The 18504-nt window shown below is 44.2% G+C and overlaps 1 protein-coding gene across 5 annotated transcripts in view; it reads right to left on the bottom strand.

Moving 5' to 3' along the window:
• Nucleotides 1–18504, bottom strand: part of LOC102448644 (E3 ubiquitin-protein ligase rnf213-alpha-like) — a 127469-nt gene that overhangs the window by 70035 nt on the left and 38930 nt on the right. For all 5 annotated transcript variants that reach the window (XM_075928853.1, XM_075928855.1, XM_075928854.1 and 2 more), the window contains 8 exons: nt 16894–16967; nt 14645–14840; nt 10951–11073; nt 10722–10820; nt 4504–4632; nt 3479–3683; nt 2239–2418; nt 475–606 (listed from right to left, as the gene is read on the bottom strand). In XM_075928853.1, the coding sequence (XP_075784968.1) occupies nt 475–606; nt 2239–2418; nt 3479–3683; nt 4504–4632; nt 10722–10820; nt 10951–11073; nt 14645–14840; nt 16894–16967 (1138 nt within the window). The remainder of the gene's footprint in view (nt 1–474; nt 607–2238; nt 2419–3478; nt 3684–4503; nt 4633–10721; nt 10821–10950; nt 11074–14644; nt 14841–16893; nt 16968–18504) is intronic.

Here is an 18504-nt window from a genome sequence, read left to right as displayed (position 1 = left end):
TGTGATTTTATAATCTTCAGTTACACACAAATGAAATATTTTAAAGCAGATTTTAAACTAAGGTCCTGTCAACTAACACAGTCAATTAAGAAACTGGCAGGATGTACCTGGAGCTGGAAAATGCCTGTGAAATGGCGTAATTGCCTCCAGAATGGCTTTCACAGGTTTGATGTGCTGCTAATCACTCTGGGCTTAGTCACTTTTATGTTAACTAGATCCTCTCCCAGAGGAAGCAGAGTTGCAGAGGAGGGATAGGAGCAGGTGTTTAGGTAGACACTTTAGACCCAGTGGTGCCCTAAATTTTTGGGTGCCCTACATTACTGTGCATTTTGCGTGTGGGTACGGATGGCTCTGTTTCCATCAGGACACCAACCCCTCTCTAGTGCCACTGCTTAGCAGGATACAGTCCCCCCATCCAGTAAGCATGTTAAGAAATTCCATCGTGTACTGCAAGAGAACAGAACAAGACGGTACCATTTATGATGTCCATGATGCAGGCGCACAGACACAGAAATGCTAGTCTTTGTTCTCTCTGTTTTTTCAGCTGCTCATACTCCTTTCTTCTGACAGCCAGCACTTCCGTTATATATGGAGAGAAAGACGGGTCTGAAAAAGAAACACTAAAGATTTTTAAGACAATCGTTGCATTATGGGGAAGTTGCCCTGAATTTCATTGATACAGCAGCAAATATCTGCCTTTGCAAAGAGCCTCAGATAAGAGTACTGAGAAATGTGAGTGGGGTTTATTTTGTGAGAAGAGCTTGGCAGAGATCTTTTGTCCCTCAACTTTTTACTAACCAGACAAAAGTTCTGCAAGCAGCATGAGGCATCAGAGCTCCTGATATAATCAGCATAAACAGCTACAACGGAATATTGTAAATGTTTTGCATGCAACTGAGTTTGTAAAATAAATGGTAAGGGTGCTGCTAATACCCAACTGCTACCAGATGTACATTAAGGAGGGAGTATTTTAATTTAAAATTCAGTCCATCACATTTAACACAATTGTTTTTAATTACCCCACCCATGATATTTTAACACTCCACTTCTGAATAATTTATTCATTATTAACTAGAAGATTTGCTCAGATCCTTAATTCAACTGAGATTTTAAAAAAAATAAAAGGAAAAAAGTACATGCTTTATTTAAATTATTGTATTTTTCAAAAATACAGTGTTATTTTGATGAATTTAATTTTTATTTCAGATTTCTTTTTAAAAGGGGTTATTAAAACTTTTCTATTTAATTTGTTAGTCATTTTTTAAATGGAAATTACATCAAGTGTATTTTTCTTAATCCCTATAAACTGTTATCATTCACTATGTTTTAACAAATAAGAATCATATTCAGTGTAATCTCCAATAACCTTGTCTCCAAGTTTTCAAACCGTAAGCATTGATTTTGCTGTGCCAAAACAGAGCGCTACTCCAAATTTCACCATTTTATCTCTTCACTGTAAGATTTATTGAAAAGCAATCCTATTTCATGTCCATCCTATTTTTCTGGCTCATCTTGCTTCAGTCTCTTTCACCATTTACTCAATTATGTCAATTTTGAGGACTGTACTTGTTTTGGTGATTCTGTCTCCTTTCTGTTTGGTTTTATGAGAAGTAGTCCCATCCAGGCACATCCCATTTTCCTGGCACAACCAAATCCTTACTTAGCTTTAAGTTAGGAGAAGAGAAAGCTGTATACTGAATTTGGTGATGCTAGCTCTTAGGGTGAGTCTACACAGCCAGTTTTAACTTGAAATAAGCTATGCAAATTGAGCAACGTGAATTGCGTAGCTTATTTCAAAATAGCTTATTTCAAAATTGGGAGCATCTACACAGCACTTATTTTGAAATAGAGCACTCTCCCTGTGACTTCCCTTACTCCTCATATAATGAGAGTTACAGGAGTAAGAAGTCCTCCCGTATGACAATATTTCAACATTATTTCGAAATAACTGCCTGCTGTGTAGACATAGTTATTTTAAAATAATGCTAGTTATTTTGAAATAATGTTGCTGTGTAGACATACCCTTACTGTTCAGGAGGAGATCTTGAGCAAAACAGACAAACTCTCTAAAATACATAATTGATCATTATAATTGATAATTGGTTTTATGGTCTATAGAAATTGTAGCAAAGTATTATTTTGCATTTTATATTCAGTTTTCTTTTCTGATGATGTCTCATAAAAATAATATGCTTAAGGTAATTTTTGGGGGATAAAAGTATGAATCTGCAAACTCACCAGTGAGTTTTATCATCTCAGAAAATGCACATGTGTGATCAAGAATGTCAGGTAGCATGTTGAATGGGATGTCTCCAGAAAATAAACTGTGACCCACAAAGGAGAACAACTCGTACACTTTGGAAAGCAGCAGATGTGCATCTTTACTGATTAGACTTTGAACCTTGGGCTTCGATTGTTCTGCAAAATACAAAAAAATTTAGTGAGATACTGGGAACAATTTCAGAATATGCACTAGGGTTTCCTTCTCTGTTTTAACAATGAACCACAGAATAGGTTATCTGTTTTTACTTCCTTAACTTCATTGGGATAATTTAGCTGCAATAAACTGGACGTATAATAGATGTACCAGTTTTCCATAAGTGGTAGGTGAAGAGAAGGCTAGGAGAGACAAGCCCCAAGCCCTGCCCCCAGCTCTGGCATTTCTGTCCAGCCCCGTCCACAGGAGCCAAGCCCGCCTCCCATCCCAGCACCATGGGGAGGTGAGGCAGCGCACAACCCCAGCCTCCTTGGTCCCAATACCACAGGGAGGAATGGTGGCATGTGACCCCAGCCCTGGCCCTGAAAGAGGATGAAAGTGGGCACTTTGAGGCAGCAACATTCCACCTCCAGTATGCCCACAGTAGGCGTTCTGGGGGTGGAAAAAGGTTGAGGCTAGACTGGCAGTTTGAGAAGACAATGCCACCCCCTGACTATTATACCTGCTTCCTCTAAATGTTCATACCAAAAAAAAAAAAAAAAAAATAGCAGAGGAATCGTTTTGAGAAGACCTGACATTGATTTTTTAAAAACTTTTGGTGACTCAAAAAGTTGAAAAAAAAATAATTTCATGGCAAAACCATGAACAAAAACAGTTGTTTCAAACTCACAAACTGAAACGTTTTTTAAAAAGATCAAAAGAAAACATTTCAAATTTTTTCCTTGTCCTACCCCACCAATCTCTCCTCCCAACACCAAACAATTTGGTGAAATTGACACAAATTCATAAAATGTTTAGCTGTTGCTGAATCTGAATGTTTTGCAGCCTAAAAAAGTTGTTCCTGAAAAATTTTACCCAGCTTTAGTCCCAAGTCTCCCAGGGCCAGATGTTCAAAAATATTTAACGCACCTACATCTACAGACAGGTCCTTATTGGGATTGGAACCCCATCAACTCCTTTTCAACCTTAACCTAGTTATGATCCCAAAAAGCTGAAACCATTCTGAGGTCCCTAGCACAAAACATCCATATAGAAACTCACGGACAGCCGAGATAATATCATAGCCCATGGAGGAAGTGAGTAGCCATTTGAGAACATTGGCTGTGTTCATTTCAAACTGGTTAGTATTCTCTAACTGCTTCAGTTCTTCTGTCCACATATTTTCAATGATAATAGATAGAATTTGTGCACGAATTGGCTTGCTCGTCTTTGAAAATTTTGGAAGAATTTCTTTCAGTGATGACTTCTGTAAGAAAGAGTATTTTCTAACTACATAGGTAGAGACATTTTACAGAGGAACAGAAAGAAAGAGAGAGAGAGGGAGAGAAAGAGATAGCTTAAAAGTATCCCTCTTTTTCTGCCAAGATTTGTCTGTAACATGTCATAACTAGAGCTCGGGGAATAATGGATTTTTGGGTTTAGGGGCCCTTTTGTTTATTAAATTTCTTGTTGATTTTAAAACTCAGAAAATTCCATTTTGAATCAAACCAAATTTATCTGGGTGACTCCACATTTAATTTTTAAATGGCTTTGTGATTTAACTCAATCGAATCATTTTAGTTAACCTGAACAGGCATTGGTTTTGAGTTTTTCATTTTGATGTGGCTATTTTGGCGTGGGATGGTTTGTTTATTTGTCATGAATGTTTTTGTTTAAATTGTCCAGATTTCAAAATGAGCTCCTGGTTTAAAATTAAAAGTCGCAATTTATTTGAAAAGTCAAAATGATTTTTTCAGTGTTTCCCTAAAACAATTTGTTGCAACCTAAAATTCTGAATTTCTGGAGCTCCAAAAAATAGATTTGGGGTAAACAAATAAAAACAATTCTTTGCCACCCCAAATTGTTCAGCTCTACTTATGCACCTATTACTAATTTAGTAACCTTTTATAATCAATTAGTACGTGTTCCCCTCATATAAAGAGTAACCAATGGTATAATAAACATGCACAAAGCCATCCAGCATGACAGAGCGGGGAACAGAGCTCAGAATTTCCTGGCTTTTAGCCCCTCTGTTCAATTAGCATCAGGCAGTCCCTATACAGGAGGAATGAGAGACTCCTCTATACCTTGGTTTTTGTCAGCTCTCGGATACTTTGAATGATGTGTTGCGAAAAGCAGTTTTCCAGTTCTGTATCTCGGTACTTGACAATGTTAATGAAAATCACGTAATGATCAAACAGGTGCTTAGAGTTCACCTAGGATGAAGGAAATATATGTTATGCAAACATCAGGAAAACGTTTCTTAACGTACCAGAAGAATGAAAAAGGAACATAAGAACAGCCACTCTGAGTCAAACCAGTACTACTCCTGAGGGAATTCTGAGCCAAAAAAATTAAAAATTCTGCACATGATATTTTAAAATTCTGCAAATTTTACCTGTCAAAATAACACTACATAATCCAACCTGTTTCTGTTATTTGGGCAATGTATTTCAAAATACCTATCAAGAAGTACCTCTGTAATAATACAAAAAAGCAGTCATGTAGCACTTTAAAGACTAACAAAATAGTTTATGAGGTGATAAGCTTTCATGAGGCAGACCCCCTTCTTCAGATCATATTCTGAAAGTGATTAGGCATGACCATTTTATAACAGAGGGACACAATGAAAGTAAAAAAAAATTACAAATTGACAATTCAACTACATAGTGGGAGCAAAGAGGGGAAGTGACAAGGAAGGAGGAAATTGCTTATTGTAAGGGTCAATTAAGTGTTTAATCTAAGGTCACGAATATCAAAAGGTGAGGAGGTGATCTTTGTAATGTGTAAGAAAATTATCATCTCAATGAAGGTCCATTCACAACGTGTCGAATTTTAGCATAAATAAAAGTTCTGAGGTCAACCTTTGTAATCTGGTGTTAAAGTCTCTTTGTTGTAAGATGCATGTTGTGAGGTCTTTAAGAGAATGACCAATTTGATTGAAATGCTGGCTGACAGGTTTGTGTGTGTGGAGATTTTTGATGTCTGATCTGTGAGCATTAATTTTTTGGCTAAGTGACTCACCAGTTTGTTCAATATACATTGCAGAGGGGCATAGTTGGCACATAATGGCATATATCACATTGCTGGATATACAGGAATATGAGCCCTTGATCATATAACTGACATGGTTAGGTACAGTGTTGGTGTCTCCAGAGTAAATATGCAGACAAAGCTGGCAACAGGGTTTGTTGCAAGAGAAAGTTCCAGGGTTAGTTTTATTGTGGTATGCCCTGTAGTTGTTAGTGAGAATCTTTCTGAGATTAGGTGGTTGTCTATAGGGGTATGTCTACATTAGCTCATTAATTCGAGCTAGGTAGGCAAATGAGGCGACCAGAGTTGCAAATGAAGCCCGGGATTTAAATATCCTGGGCTTTATTTGCATGTTCCTGTCTGGTCGCCATTTTGAAATTTCACTAGCCCGAATCCACTGCCCCATGGCTACACATTGCAGTGAAACGTCAATTCGAACTAAGTCCTTAGTTTGAATTAACTGCTACTCCTCATTCCATGAATTAACGAGCTAGTGTAGACATACCCTAAGAGAGTACAGGTCTGTCACCCAGAGCCTCTCGGAGTGTAACATCATATTCCAGTATAGGTTGTAGGTTACTGATAATGCGTTGGAGAGGTTTGAGTTGGGGGCTATAGATGATGACAAGTGGTGTTCTATTGTTGATTTTCTTGGACCTATCTGGAAGTAGCTGGGTATTCGTCTGACCCTTTCAATCTGTTTTTTCACTTCCCATGGTGGGTAGTTGAGTTTTACGAATGCTTGGTAGAGATCTTGAAGTTTTTGGTCTCTGTCAGTGGGATTAGAGCAGATGCGGTTGTACCTAAGGGCTTGACCATAGATGATGGATCGTATGGTGTGTCCTGGATGGGAGCTGGAGGCATGTAAGTAAGTGTAGCAGTCAGTGGGCTTCCTGTAGAGAGTGATATTGATTTTGCCATCAGTAATTTGTACTGTGGTGTCCAGCAAAAGGGATCTCTCGTGTCGAATGGTCTAGGTTGAGATTGATAGTGGGGTGCAGATTGTTAAAATGTCTGTGGAATTTGTCCAGTATTTCTAGATCATGGGTCCAAATGATAAAGATGCCATAGATTTAGTGTAAGTAAAGGAGGTGTAATAGGGGACAAGAATTGAGGAAACGTTGTTCTAAGTCAGCCATAAAGATGTTAGCATACTGCATGGTCATGCGGATACCCATACCTGTGCTGCTGATCTGGACGTATAAATTGTCCCCAGAGTGGAAATAATTGTGGGTAAGAACAAAATTACAAAGATCTGCCACCAGATTTTCCATGGCAACATCTGGGATAGTGTTTCTGATCGCTTGTAGTCCATCTTCATGTGGAATATTGGTGTAAGGAGCTTCTACAACCATGGCGGCAAGGATGGTGTTATCAGAGTTCCAATTCCAGGAGTTGAGAGTTAAAGAAGCCCTACAACAACCCACTTCCTGTTTTTCTGCCTTCTCCCTTGCACAGAACCCATCTGGGTGACCAGACACCAAAAATTCCTCCGATCCAGCTCCCAGACAAAACACTGACACCCTCTTTCCCACCAGAGTTCAGCTGTAGAGTCCCCCTTGCCAATACCCACAGCTGCACATCCCAGAGCCCAGCTATGGCCCCTGGAGTCACCAACCCTCTATGCCTCAAGGCAAAGGGATCCAGAGGGACAACCAGCCTAATGATCATTGCCAGGCCAGTGTGGAGTTTCCCATATACCGCTATCTCCTTCCCTCAGGGCAGGCTGAGAACTGCAGCAGGAAAAGGAAGTTACTCACTTCATGCAGTAACGACTGTTCTTCGAGATGTGTCCCCCCATGGGTTCTCCACTGTAAGTGATGGGTCGCACAGAGCTGCAGAATGGAGCCCTGCAAAGCAGTTTCCCCTTGAGCCACGCATGCACACGAGACGTCTCGCACTGCTCCAGCCCAAGCGTGTAGCTTGCATGGTTCAACCTCTCCCTTTCAGTTCCTTGTCTACACCTGAGTAACGAGACTCCAAGCAGAGGGGAGGAAGGGAGGGTCGTTGAGGACCCACAGAGACACACATCTCGAAGAACAGTCATTACTGCACGAAGTGAGTAACTCCCTTTTCTTCTTCGAGTGATGTCCCCATGAGTGCTCCACTGTAGGTGTCTATATAGCAATATCCAATATGGATGGAGGGAGCCGGAGTCACTGTTTGGCAGTGGACAAAACTGCGGTAGCCACTGCTGAATCAAAAGCAAGTTGAGGCAGTATGGCATAATGTTTAGAGAAAGTGTGGTCTTATGACCATGTCACAGCTCGATAAATGTCTATTAGCGGGATGTTGTTCAAGAAGGCTGTGGAAGCCGCTGTAGCCCAATTAAAATGTGCTCTTGGTGGGCGTTGCAATGGTTTGTTGGTATGACTCTTAACTATGCATGTCGATATTCACTTTGAGATATGCCAGGATGAACAGGATGCGCCTCTTGAGCATTCTGGATGCAAATAAAAAGTCTTTGAGATATCCGAAATGCTTGTGTTCTGTCCAGAAAGAAAGCCAATGCTCGTCGGATATCGAGAAGGGCAGCATCTCGCAGTGAGGTGTGTGGCTTCAGGAAAAAGGAAGGTAGCACAATGAGTTCATTCACCTATTGTGGAATGGTGTACAGACTTTTGGTAAGAATGCTGGCTGAGGTCTCAGCATGACTGTCTTCCGTTAAAAACATGTATGGGGGTTTGGCCATAAGGGTCCCAAATTCCCCAACTCTCCTTACTGAAGTAACAGCTAGTAGAAAACAGACCTTCATAAAGAAGAAGAGTAGTTCAACAGTGCGATGGTTCAAAGGGGGTCCTGGTCAAACAATCCAAAACAAGATTCAGGTCCCATAAAGGAGGTTGGGTCCTGTGAAGTAGGAATACGTTGTGGAGGCCCTTAAGGAACCTTTTGGTGGTAGGATGTTGGAATACAGAGAAACCATCCGCTGGGGTCTGAAAGGCTGTTATTGCAGAAAGGTAGACCCTTGGAGACAAGAGTGAAAGCCCCAATGTCTTAAGATTTAGGACGTAATCTAGGATAATGTTCAGTGGGGACATCTGCAGTTCTACCTTGTTCCCTGGCACCACTGAGAGAAGCAGGCCCACTTCTGTAGGTAAGTTTTCCATGTAAATGGTCTCCTGCTATAAAGGAGAATGTCTTTCACCCCTTGAGAACATTGTTCTTCTAATTCTGTGAACCACAGAGTAGCCACGCCTGGAGGTGGAGAGTACTGGGTTGTGGATGCAACAACTTCCCATAGTTCTGGGACAGAAGGTCGCATTGGCATGGCAGCGAGTAAGGAGACTGAACTGCTATCCTGTGTAGGTATGGATACCAGGTCTGGCACGACCAGGATGGGGCTATGAGACTAACACCCATGGGGATATCGTTCAAAGAAGAACCCTCTAACTCCTTCCCCCTCTCTATAACTGTGTCTTCTATGTGCAAGCTGGGCCCAGCAGCCCCTGGTGGCAGTCAGCAAAACTGCAATCTATTTTGGGGGGAGGAAGGCAATTCTGTGCAAAACTAATTAATTTCTGCAAAATTCTGCATTGCACAGTGGTGCAGAATTCTTCCAGGCATCCAATGGTTCATTTACCCCAGCATCATGTTGTGATGGTGTGGTCCTCAAGGCCTTCTGTTGGAAGCCTTGTGGTCCTGCTACAGACAAGGCAATAGAGAAGTCCTCCAACCAGGCTAGAGCAGCAGCAGAGGAAACAGCCAATCAAAGGCCAGGAGGGCCCTATAAAAAGACCTGGGTAACAGACCTCAAGGTGGGCAGCCTGGGAGGCTGGCTGCCTAAGAAAGCAGTAGCACCACAGACAGTTCACTGTGGTGATCTTAGTGAAGACTGGACTATGATGGGATTCTGACATGAAGCCCTGAGATAAGGGCAAAGATGTTGCCTCTAGGAAGGAAGCCCTGGGGCACCACTCTCTTCCAGCGTGGGGAACAGACTGAGGGACACTATAGCAGCACTGAGATGGGCCCCTGTTAGATGTGTACACCTGAAAGAGTTTGTGTTCTCTGCACACAGGGGAGAGGGGGGAGTGTCTCAGCCAGAGAGCTGAGTCACCAGAGACTTTTAAACCAGAAAGTGCAGTTAGCCAATGGGGCGCTTAATCACTCCGATCACAACATCCCTCTCTGTGGCATTTTCTCCACTCTATGTCTACACAGCAAAGTTATTTTGAAATAACTTTCCTAGCATCTACACAAGCCAACTGCTATTTCAAAATTAATTTGAAATAGTGGAGAGCTTATTTCGAAATTGGTAAACCTCATTCCACAAGGAATAGCACCAATTTCAAAATTACTATTTCGAAATAAGCGCTGTGTAGACGCTTATTTCGAAATAGGGGGCCTCCAGCCCTTCCTAGGGTGACCTGCGAGCCACCCTGACCACAAGGAAACTTCTGACCTGATGCCCTGCCAGAACCAGTTCTGGCTGACCTTAAATGCGATTCAGCATCCAATCAGTGTGGACTCAAAAAGATATTTCAAAATGCATTTTGTGTGTAGACGCATTATTTCAAAATAAGATATTTCAAAAAACGCTGTAATGTAGACATACCCCATCATATCAAGCACACAGTACTTGTCTGCACTGCTGGTATGCTCCCTGCCTCTCATCTTTCTTCTTCTAAACATTTCCTTAAACATAGCAGATGCTATGATGCCTATAGCATCATAATGGATCAGTATCATTTGGTTTGCTGATAATTCAAAAAAAAATCAGGAACAATATCGGTTTGGGAGGGGGTCAAACATTTCATTTTACATTTCATTTTGATTCCAAGCTTTTTAACTATTTTTTAAAAAAATAAAATCAAAGGATATTCCTAAGTAAAAAGTGACATTTCAAAAGTCAATGACATTTGATGAATGCCAAAACAAAATGTTGGGGTGGGTTCTATTTGGTTTTGTTTCCAACTCACCAAAACAATTTAGTGAAATCATCACAAGTTTGCAAAATGGTTTTGATGACACTTAATTAGCTTTTTTAGGTAAAAAAGTTTTGTCCAAAAATGTTCCTAACTCTACTTTCAAGGACCTTCACTGCTGTTCCTAACTCTGTCTCACCTCTTTTACACTCCACCTCCCTCTAAATCTCTCCTTAAAAACAACTGATGCTGTGGGTGGTCACTCATCGAACTGGTTTGCTGCTACTGTTCTTTATTCCTCCCATAATAATCACTGGTGCTTTACACTTTCCCGTCTGTCTGTGTCTGCATTTAAGTTCTCTGAGGCCAAGACCATCTTTCTGATTTGTCATTAGTCAACTCACCTTTTTTATCCACTTCAAAAACAAAAATGTAATAAGTTTTCGCCAGTCACAGGTCCACTCATCACAAAATAGCCTAGCGGCAGAGAGCTGCTGCCATCTCTAGGAACAGAACAAACCTGTTAGTTGACTATTTTTAAAAGCAACAATAACAACAAAAAACAGTTTCACTGGTGAGGGGGGAGTTGTTGCATTTTGTTTGTTTGTTTGTTTGTTTTTGTTTTTTACTCACATCAATATCATGAAAAAAGGCTTTTTCCTGGTCATGTGGTTTGGGCAATAATTCCATGATCCATGATTCTGCTACAATCATAAATTCCTTGAGTCCACTCGTCTTCTTAAAGTTCTGAAAATCCTTGGAGATAAAACGGAGCAAGTCACAGAAGAGACAAACTCAGCTTTTTGTCTCCTTTATAGACAGTAAATGAAAAACAATTCACCAATTTCAAGATTCACTGTTATTCCATATCCTAAATATCAGGTCATTAGAACATTTGGTTGTGCAGAACTCATTATCAGATGGCTAGGGAAATGACAAATTTAAGTAGCTCTGGAAGCTAAAAGAGAAAATAAAGAAAACCAAGAGACAAATAGGCCATATTTAAGTGATTCACTGAGCACTTTTTTTAGGGTTCCCATCTTGTGCCTCAAAATCTAAATTTCATTGAAAATAAAGTAATTCATCTAAGGCCTTATAAGCTCTAACAAAACTTTCAAATTGTGAACAAAGGGTGTTCCTCTGATTCATAGATTCAAAGGTTAGAAGGATCCATTGTCCCGCAAATAACTCCTGTTTGAACCAGAGAATATATTTCTAAACAATCCAAAACTTGATTTAGCAAAAACAGTGAGGAGTCCTGTGGAATCTTAAAGACTAACTAATTTGTTTGGGCATAAGCTTTCGTAGGCTGGAGCCCACTTTTCAGTTTGGAAAAGAGACAACTAAGGAAGGATATGATAGAAATCTATAAAACTGCATGAAGAAAGTGAGTGAAGATGTGTTATTATACCACAAGAACCAAGGGTCACCCAATGCAGAACTTGATGCCAGAGGATATCATGAAGGCAAAAAATATAATTGTTTTTTTAAAAGAATTAGCTAAGTTAATGCAGAAGAGGTCCATCAATGGCTATTAGCCAATGATGGTCATGGAAAGTAATTCATGCTCTAGGTGTTCCTAAACCTCTGACTGCTAGATGAAGGGACTGGATAACAGGAGGAACCACTTGATGACTGCCCGTTCTGTTAATTCCTTTTGAAGCACCTGGCCCTGGCCATGGTCAGCAGACAGGATACTGGGCTAGATCAACCATTGCTCTGACACAGTATGACTGCTCTTACATTTTTAATTTCATCTCATTTTGGAGTCAGACATGGGAGGTGTGACGGGGCAGCACCGCCCTGCACTCAAGCCCAGGGAATTCACCTGGCCCAGTGGGCTGAGAAGGCCCGACCCCTGCAGGCTTGCTGGGCATGCTCCCAGTGCAGCCCAGGTATAAAGGGCTGCAGAACTGCTCAGTTGGGGCTGACCTCTGAAGGAGGAGGAGCTAGGCCATGACCGCCCAAGTCCACCCACTGCAGCCCGAAAGAGGGATGCTGGGCTGGCTGATCTCGCCTCTGCCAGGCCCAGGCTGAACCTGACCCCAACGCCGGAGCCACCATACAGCCTCCCTGAACACAGGCGCTGCACCCGCTGCTGCTGCACCAGACGCCAGGTGAGTCGGGCAGCAATAGCAGTGGTTCCCCACCTGGCGTCTGGTGCAGCAGCAGCGGGTGCAGCGCCTGTGTTCAGGGAGGCTGTATGGTGGCTCCGGCGTTGGGGTCAGGTTCAGCCTGGGCCTGGCAGAGGCGAGATCAGCCAGCCCAGCATCCCTCTTTCGGGCTGCAGTGGGTGGACTTGGGCGGTCATGGCCTAGCTCCTCCTCCTTCAGAGGTCAGCCCCAACTGAGCGAACCACTGCTATTGCTGCCCGACTCACGCCAACAGGTGGGACCGCTGCCAGCTGTGGGAAGGGGGTAGGAAGTGCCACAGGGTGGGGGACTGGAAAACGCCCGGCGGGCTCAGCGAGTTTCGGGAAGGACTCCCCGCCGAGCCAATGGTGGGAGCCACCTGCCACTGATTGGGCCCTTACCCCTGCTTCCCAGCTCCCTGGAGGGTGGAGAATCCTGTAAGGACTAGGCTGCAAGGCCTGCATCTAAAAGACTTGGCCAGGAGGCCGTATTTCCGCTTAGACGGGGGGATTAGACTTGAGAGTTGGCCAGGAGGCTGTATTTCCCCTAAGACGGGGGGGGGGGGGGCAGATTGGACTTGGAGCCTTGGCCAAGAGGAGGTATTTCCCCGAAGACAGGGGCATTAGACTTTCAGGCTTGACCAGGAAGCCATATGGGACCTTAAGACTTGGCCAGAGGGCCATATTTCCCCGCAGATAGGGGCAGGCTATTTTGGAGACCAGACATATGCCCCGGATCGGAGCAGGGCCTCCTGGAATGGGGGGTGACCCATGACAGGAGGTGTTTACTTCATGGGTGAAAGTTGGGGAAGGTTCATTCCCTTCATCCTGCCCCCCATTTGAAGTCTGTCTCTAACACATACATATGTAAAAATTAAAACTTCTTTGAGCCTGGACTCAGTGCAGAAAACAAACTAGGCAATTGTTTCCCAGAGCCAGATGAGTAAAGTTGGGTGCCAGGAGTGGGCCTGTGCAATGGATTGTGCCCCTTTCCTTCCAGCAACTGAACTGCAAACATCAGAGCCAGAGGGGCCAATGCTCTGCTCTGGCTGAGACATGTTCGGTGTAAGTCCAAAAACCGGTGGTGGCAAACTGGCACGGAAACAATTTTTGGAGTGGGGGTGCTGAGCTGCACCCCCTTTTATCTCTGTGTGCACCCCCCACAGCCTCTTAGAGCTGGGGCTGGCAGCTGGCACCCTGCATGCAGGACGTGGTGGCAGAGCCAATAGTCAAGTGGATCCCAGAGCTGGCCGCTGAGCACGGGCATGGGGAAGGCAGCCAAGTGGGACCCAAGGCCTGAAGTGGAGCCCTGGGAAAACAGCAGGCCTGGCAGCCAGGAGCATATGGCTGGGATGCCCAAAACTTGGGTTGCTGCAGCACTCTCTGCACCCCTACTGCCCGAAGGTTGCTTTAAACAAACAAATCCCTGTTCCTGAGGGGCAGTGCTTGAGAGTGTTTGAGACCATCACTGCTTTGTTCTTAGTTAGCAAAGTGGGGGTGGCGTGCTCTGAGAGAAGCGATGCCTATGATCACAGCTGAACCTCCATTGAGGGGCAGGGCTTCCCACACCATCAGGTCTATAAAGGCAGGCAACCTGCCAGCCAGAGGCACAGGAGCCTCTTTGAAAGGGAACAAAAACCAGGGGAGTTTGGGGACCTGACTGGCTGGTGAGTCTCATCCCCACGCTCATGGTCTAATGTGCTACCATATTTGAGGTCAGGAAGGAATTTCCCCTCAGGTCACAATGACAAAAGCCCTGGGACTTTTTTTCCCTTTCTCTGCAGCATGGGGCATGTGGTCATTTGCTGGCTGGAAGTCAATGGAGCTGTGATAATTTACACCAGATGAAGATTTGGCCCACTGATGCCCACTGGGAAATTGTATAACAAGATTCCACCAGCGCTAGCACTGTTTTGCCAGCGGGTGTGCCCTGCTGTAGACACAGCTTTGGAGGATTCTGGCATGTTTGCCACACTTTCATCAATTATCCTACTCTGACCAGTTTTAGCTGAGAAGGCTAATGCGGGTTTGCTGCCATGTCACGTGTGACACCTTAGTGACAATTCCTAGTGTCACCAATGGGCATTTTTGGCACAGCAAACTTTGTGGCTGCTAACAAAGCTACAAGCTTCCTGAAAGAAAACTTAGAACATTTAGAGAAAATTCCTCATCAATAGCTTAAAATGTTAATTTTACCTTTTTGGTTTGCAGTAAACCTTCTGTACCAGAGAACAATCCAAAAATCTGCAGAGAGGTCATCGCTGGGGTGAACGGTATTTTCTTTGGGTGTCTCAAGCAAGTTGTGACCAAAACGAAGGTTAAATTAAGGCACTGCAAGATATCGTTCAACTCCTTTGGCTGCAGAACACTCTCTGCTTTTCCTGTCAGAGGTCTGTGGGTTACAGCAAAGGAAGCAGTTTCGAAAAGCCCACTCTTCAGTCATTTTTGACATTTTAACTTTAAAACGTCATTTAAAAATTAATAAAAATCTGGGACAACTAGTAGGCTAGCCAAGTGCTGCACAGACGCATAGTGACAGAGATCAGAGCCTCGTTGTGCTTGGCACTGCCCAGACATACAGTGAGAGACCGTCCCTGCCTCTTCAGAGTCATCGTCCAAACACACAAAGGAAAGACGGCTTACTGAAGGAGAAGTGGGGCCCAGAGAGACTGAGGGTATGTCTACACTACCCCGCTAGTTTGAACTAGTGGGGGTAATGTAGTCATCCGCAGTTGCAAATGAAGCCCGGGATTTGAATTTCCCGGGCTTCATTTGCATGAAGCTTGCCGGCGCCATTTTTAAATGCCGGCTAGTTCGAACCCCGTGCCGCGCAGCTACACGCGGCACGGAGTAGCTAGTTCGGATTAGGCTTCCTAATCCAAACTAGCTGTACTCCTCGTTCCACTTCCTAATCCGAACTAGCTACTCTGTGCCGTGTGTAGCCGCGCGGCACGGGGTTCAAACTAACCGGCATTTAAAAATGGCGCCGGCCGGCTTCATGCAAATGAAGCCCGGGAAATTCAAATCCCGGGCTTCATTTGCAACTGCGGATGACTACATTACCCCCACTAGTTCGAACTAGCGGGGTAGTGTAGACATACCCTAAGTGATTTGCCCACCTGGATAAACACATCAGTGACTGTGAGGTGCCCAGACATGAAAGCAACGGGGCCAGTTTCGTACATGAGTTAGAGAGAGGTCAGTTGGGGTCAGAGGTAAGTCAATGCCTCTGTCTCTGAGGGCCTAGTGTGAGTCATTCAGGACCTGGTTGAGTGCCAAGTTACACACAGCTCCTATAGCCATGATCCTCTGCTCCTACTAGCAAGTGCTCAGAATAATGCAGCAGGCCCGCCAACAGGGGGCGGGAAGAGAAAGGGGGCACTTGCCCCAGAGCCTGGTGATTTAAAGGGGCCCGGGGCTCCCAGCTGCCACCACTGCTACTGCAGCCAAAGCCCCAGACCCCTTGGCTCTCTGCCAGAGCACTGCAAGGCTATGAAGGGAGGGGAACCCAGTGCTGTGGTCAGGGCAGAGCTGAGGGCTGGCTGCCTCAGCCTCTCCCCTCTCATTCAAGGCCTCCCAAGCCAAGCGCTGAGCTGGCTTCCCCCACACCTTTCCCAGAGGCCCACCTAAGCTGTCAGCGCCCCGATGGTGGGCGGGGGTCAGCGAATGCTAAGGATTATGGGATGTCTCAGATCACACCTCACAGCAGTGTAGGACCACAATCAAACACAAAAGCAGCAGAGAGCAGTCAGGGTCCTGTCTGAATCCTCACCTCCTGGCCCCTCATAGAATCATAGAATAATAGGACTGGAAGGGACCTCGAGAGGTCATCGAGTCCAGCCCCCCGCTCTCAAGGCAGGATCAAGCTCCGTCTACACCATCCCTGACAGATGTCTATCTAACCTGTTCTTAAATATCTCCAGAGAGGGAGATTCCACCACCTCCCTTGGCAATTTATTCCAATATTTGACCACCCTGACAGTTAGGAATTTTTTCCTGATGTCCAATCTAAACCTCCCCTGCTGCACTTTAAGCCCATTACTCCTTGTCCTGTCCTCAGAAACCAAGAGGAACAAATTTTCGCCTTCCTCCTTGTGACACCCTTTTAGATATTTGAAAACCGCTATCATGTCCCCCCTTAATCTTCTTAAGGGGTGTCTCACAGGGATCAGTGGATCACAGTTCTGTTGGGCCCAGAGGCACCTGCAGGCCCAGGAGCTGGGTCCAAAATTCCTATGGAGCAGTAACTAATCAGTCCCTGTTTGGAGCAGGCTTAGGGACTGCCAAGTGCTGGGGACTTTCAGGAAATTGTCTACTAGGCCCCACCACACCAGCTCCATGGGCAGCAAGGCACCATCACCTCCTCCTGCTTCTCCCCAGGATGCCAGTAGCTGCTTTCTATCTCCTTGATACCTTGTGAAGAAATGTGGGTGTAAAATAGTCACCTGGTACCAAGCCAAGCCTTTGTCCTTCTGGCAATGTCCTCCAAAACTAGATTGACATCCATTTCCTGAGAGGGCTGAAAGAGTGAATAACATGGAAATGAGTCAATGTTAGAACTCATCAAAAATTAAATTTCTTTTCCAGAGACAGAGAGACACAAAGAAACAAAGAAAGACAGACTGATTTCAGGTGAAAACATTTTTTAGAAAAGGAAAAACAAAATAGACTTTTGTTGAAAACCCAAATTTTCTTGAAAAACAGTTTCATTTTCAATGAGCCTTCGTCACTTTTGTCCTCCTGGACTTTGCACATTGTGAGTCACACCTAAAGATTAAGACTGGTTTGGAAAAAGTGAAAAAAGAAGAGTTATTTAATCCTTCCCATAATCCAAAAACTAAGGGTCACTAAATGAAATTGATAGGCAGCAGCTTTAAAACAAACAAAAAGAAGTACTTCTTCACACAACGCACAGTCAGCCTGTGGAACTCCTTCCCAGAAGATGTTGTGAAGTCCAAGATTATAACCTAAATGGGTGTCTGTCAGGATGGGCAGGAATGGTCTCCCTAACCTCTGTTTGTCAGAGGACAGGAATGGGCAACAGGGGATGACTCATTTAATGATGGCCTCTTCTGTTCATGCCTTGTGAAACACCTGGCATTGGACACTGTCAGAAGACAGGATACTGGGCTCCATGGACCTTTGGAGCTGTTCCTATGTTCTTATCATGTCCCCCGTGTTCAAAATATTCACCAGGAATCCTGATCCAGCTGCCATTGAAATCAGTGGCCATATTTTCATTACACTGGTGTGACAGCACCGCTCCAAGCCTGATTATGTTTACTGGTGGGAATTGAGCCCAGTGTTCTTCAGTTAGACAAGCTGTGATGGAAATGATCAGGTTGGGAGACCAGCAACAAAGCCTAAGCAAAGCCTTTCACTAAGGCCTTGCTGGAAATTACTAGGGTTTTCCTTCAGCATTTTTTCCAATGGAAAGTTGGGGTTTTGACTCAATGATATTTTCACCCAACGTGTCTGCTTTTAATTCTAACTGTGCATCAAGAAGCAATACACACATCCCTAACATATGGGATTCTGGCCATTTTGTGATGAAAAAAATTTGGGGCTCAGTGGATGAAAACTCGAAAAAAACAGTATTTGGGGGTTTGGTTTTTGAATGAACAGTCACATTTTCTTATAAGAATTTTGATTAAATTATTTTTTCATGTTTTTGTCTAAATTTTCAGGTCTAATATGTAAATATAACAGGTTAGGTTCCCCACCCATATCCCTCTCATCACTCACTCTCCTACAATTCCTAGATTCAATTCCAGTGGGGCTGATGGCCTCGCCAAGCCCCTGAGCAAAGAAGGGGAGCCTGCTCCGTGCCCCTGGCAGGGTAAGGGCCTCAGGTAGAAGGAGCGGGACTAGGGCTAGGCAGCCCTTAGCGCCACATGAACTGCAATGCTCCTCCTCCCCATCCCCCACTCCTCAGTGTTGCCCAGAGCACACCGTGCAGTGTTCCAGCAACAGTTTAAAGGGTCTCCGTTGCTCTTCCCCTCACTGGCAGGCCTGGTCTATCCCAGTGCCCCTTAGATCCCTGTCCCCCAGTATTT

This window comes from Pelodiscus sinensis, chromosome 4 (genome assembly GCF_049634645.1).
Source record: "Pelodiscus sinensis isolate JC-2024 chromosome 4, ASM4963464v1, whole genome shotgun sequence".
In the NCBI taxonomy this organism is placed as follows: Eukaryota; Metazoa; Chordata; order Testudines; family Trionychidae; genus Pelodiscus; species Pelodiscus sinensis.
Note: the sequence above shows the minus strand (reverse complement) of the source record. Positions and strands in the feature narration are given on the sequence as shown.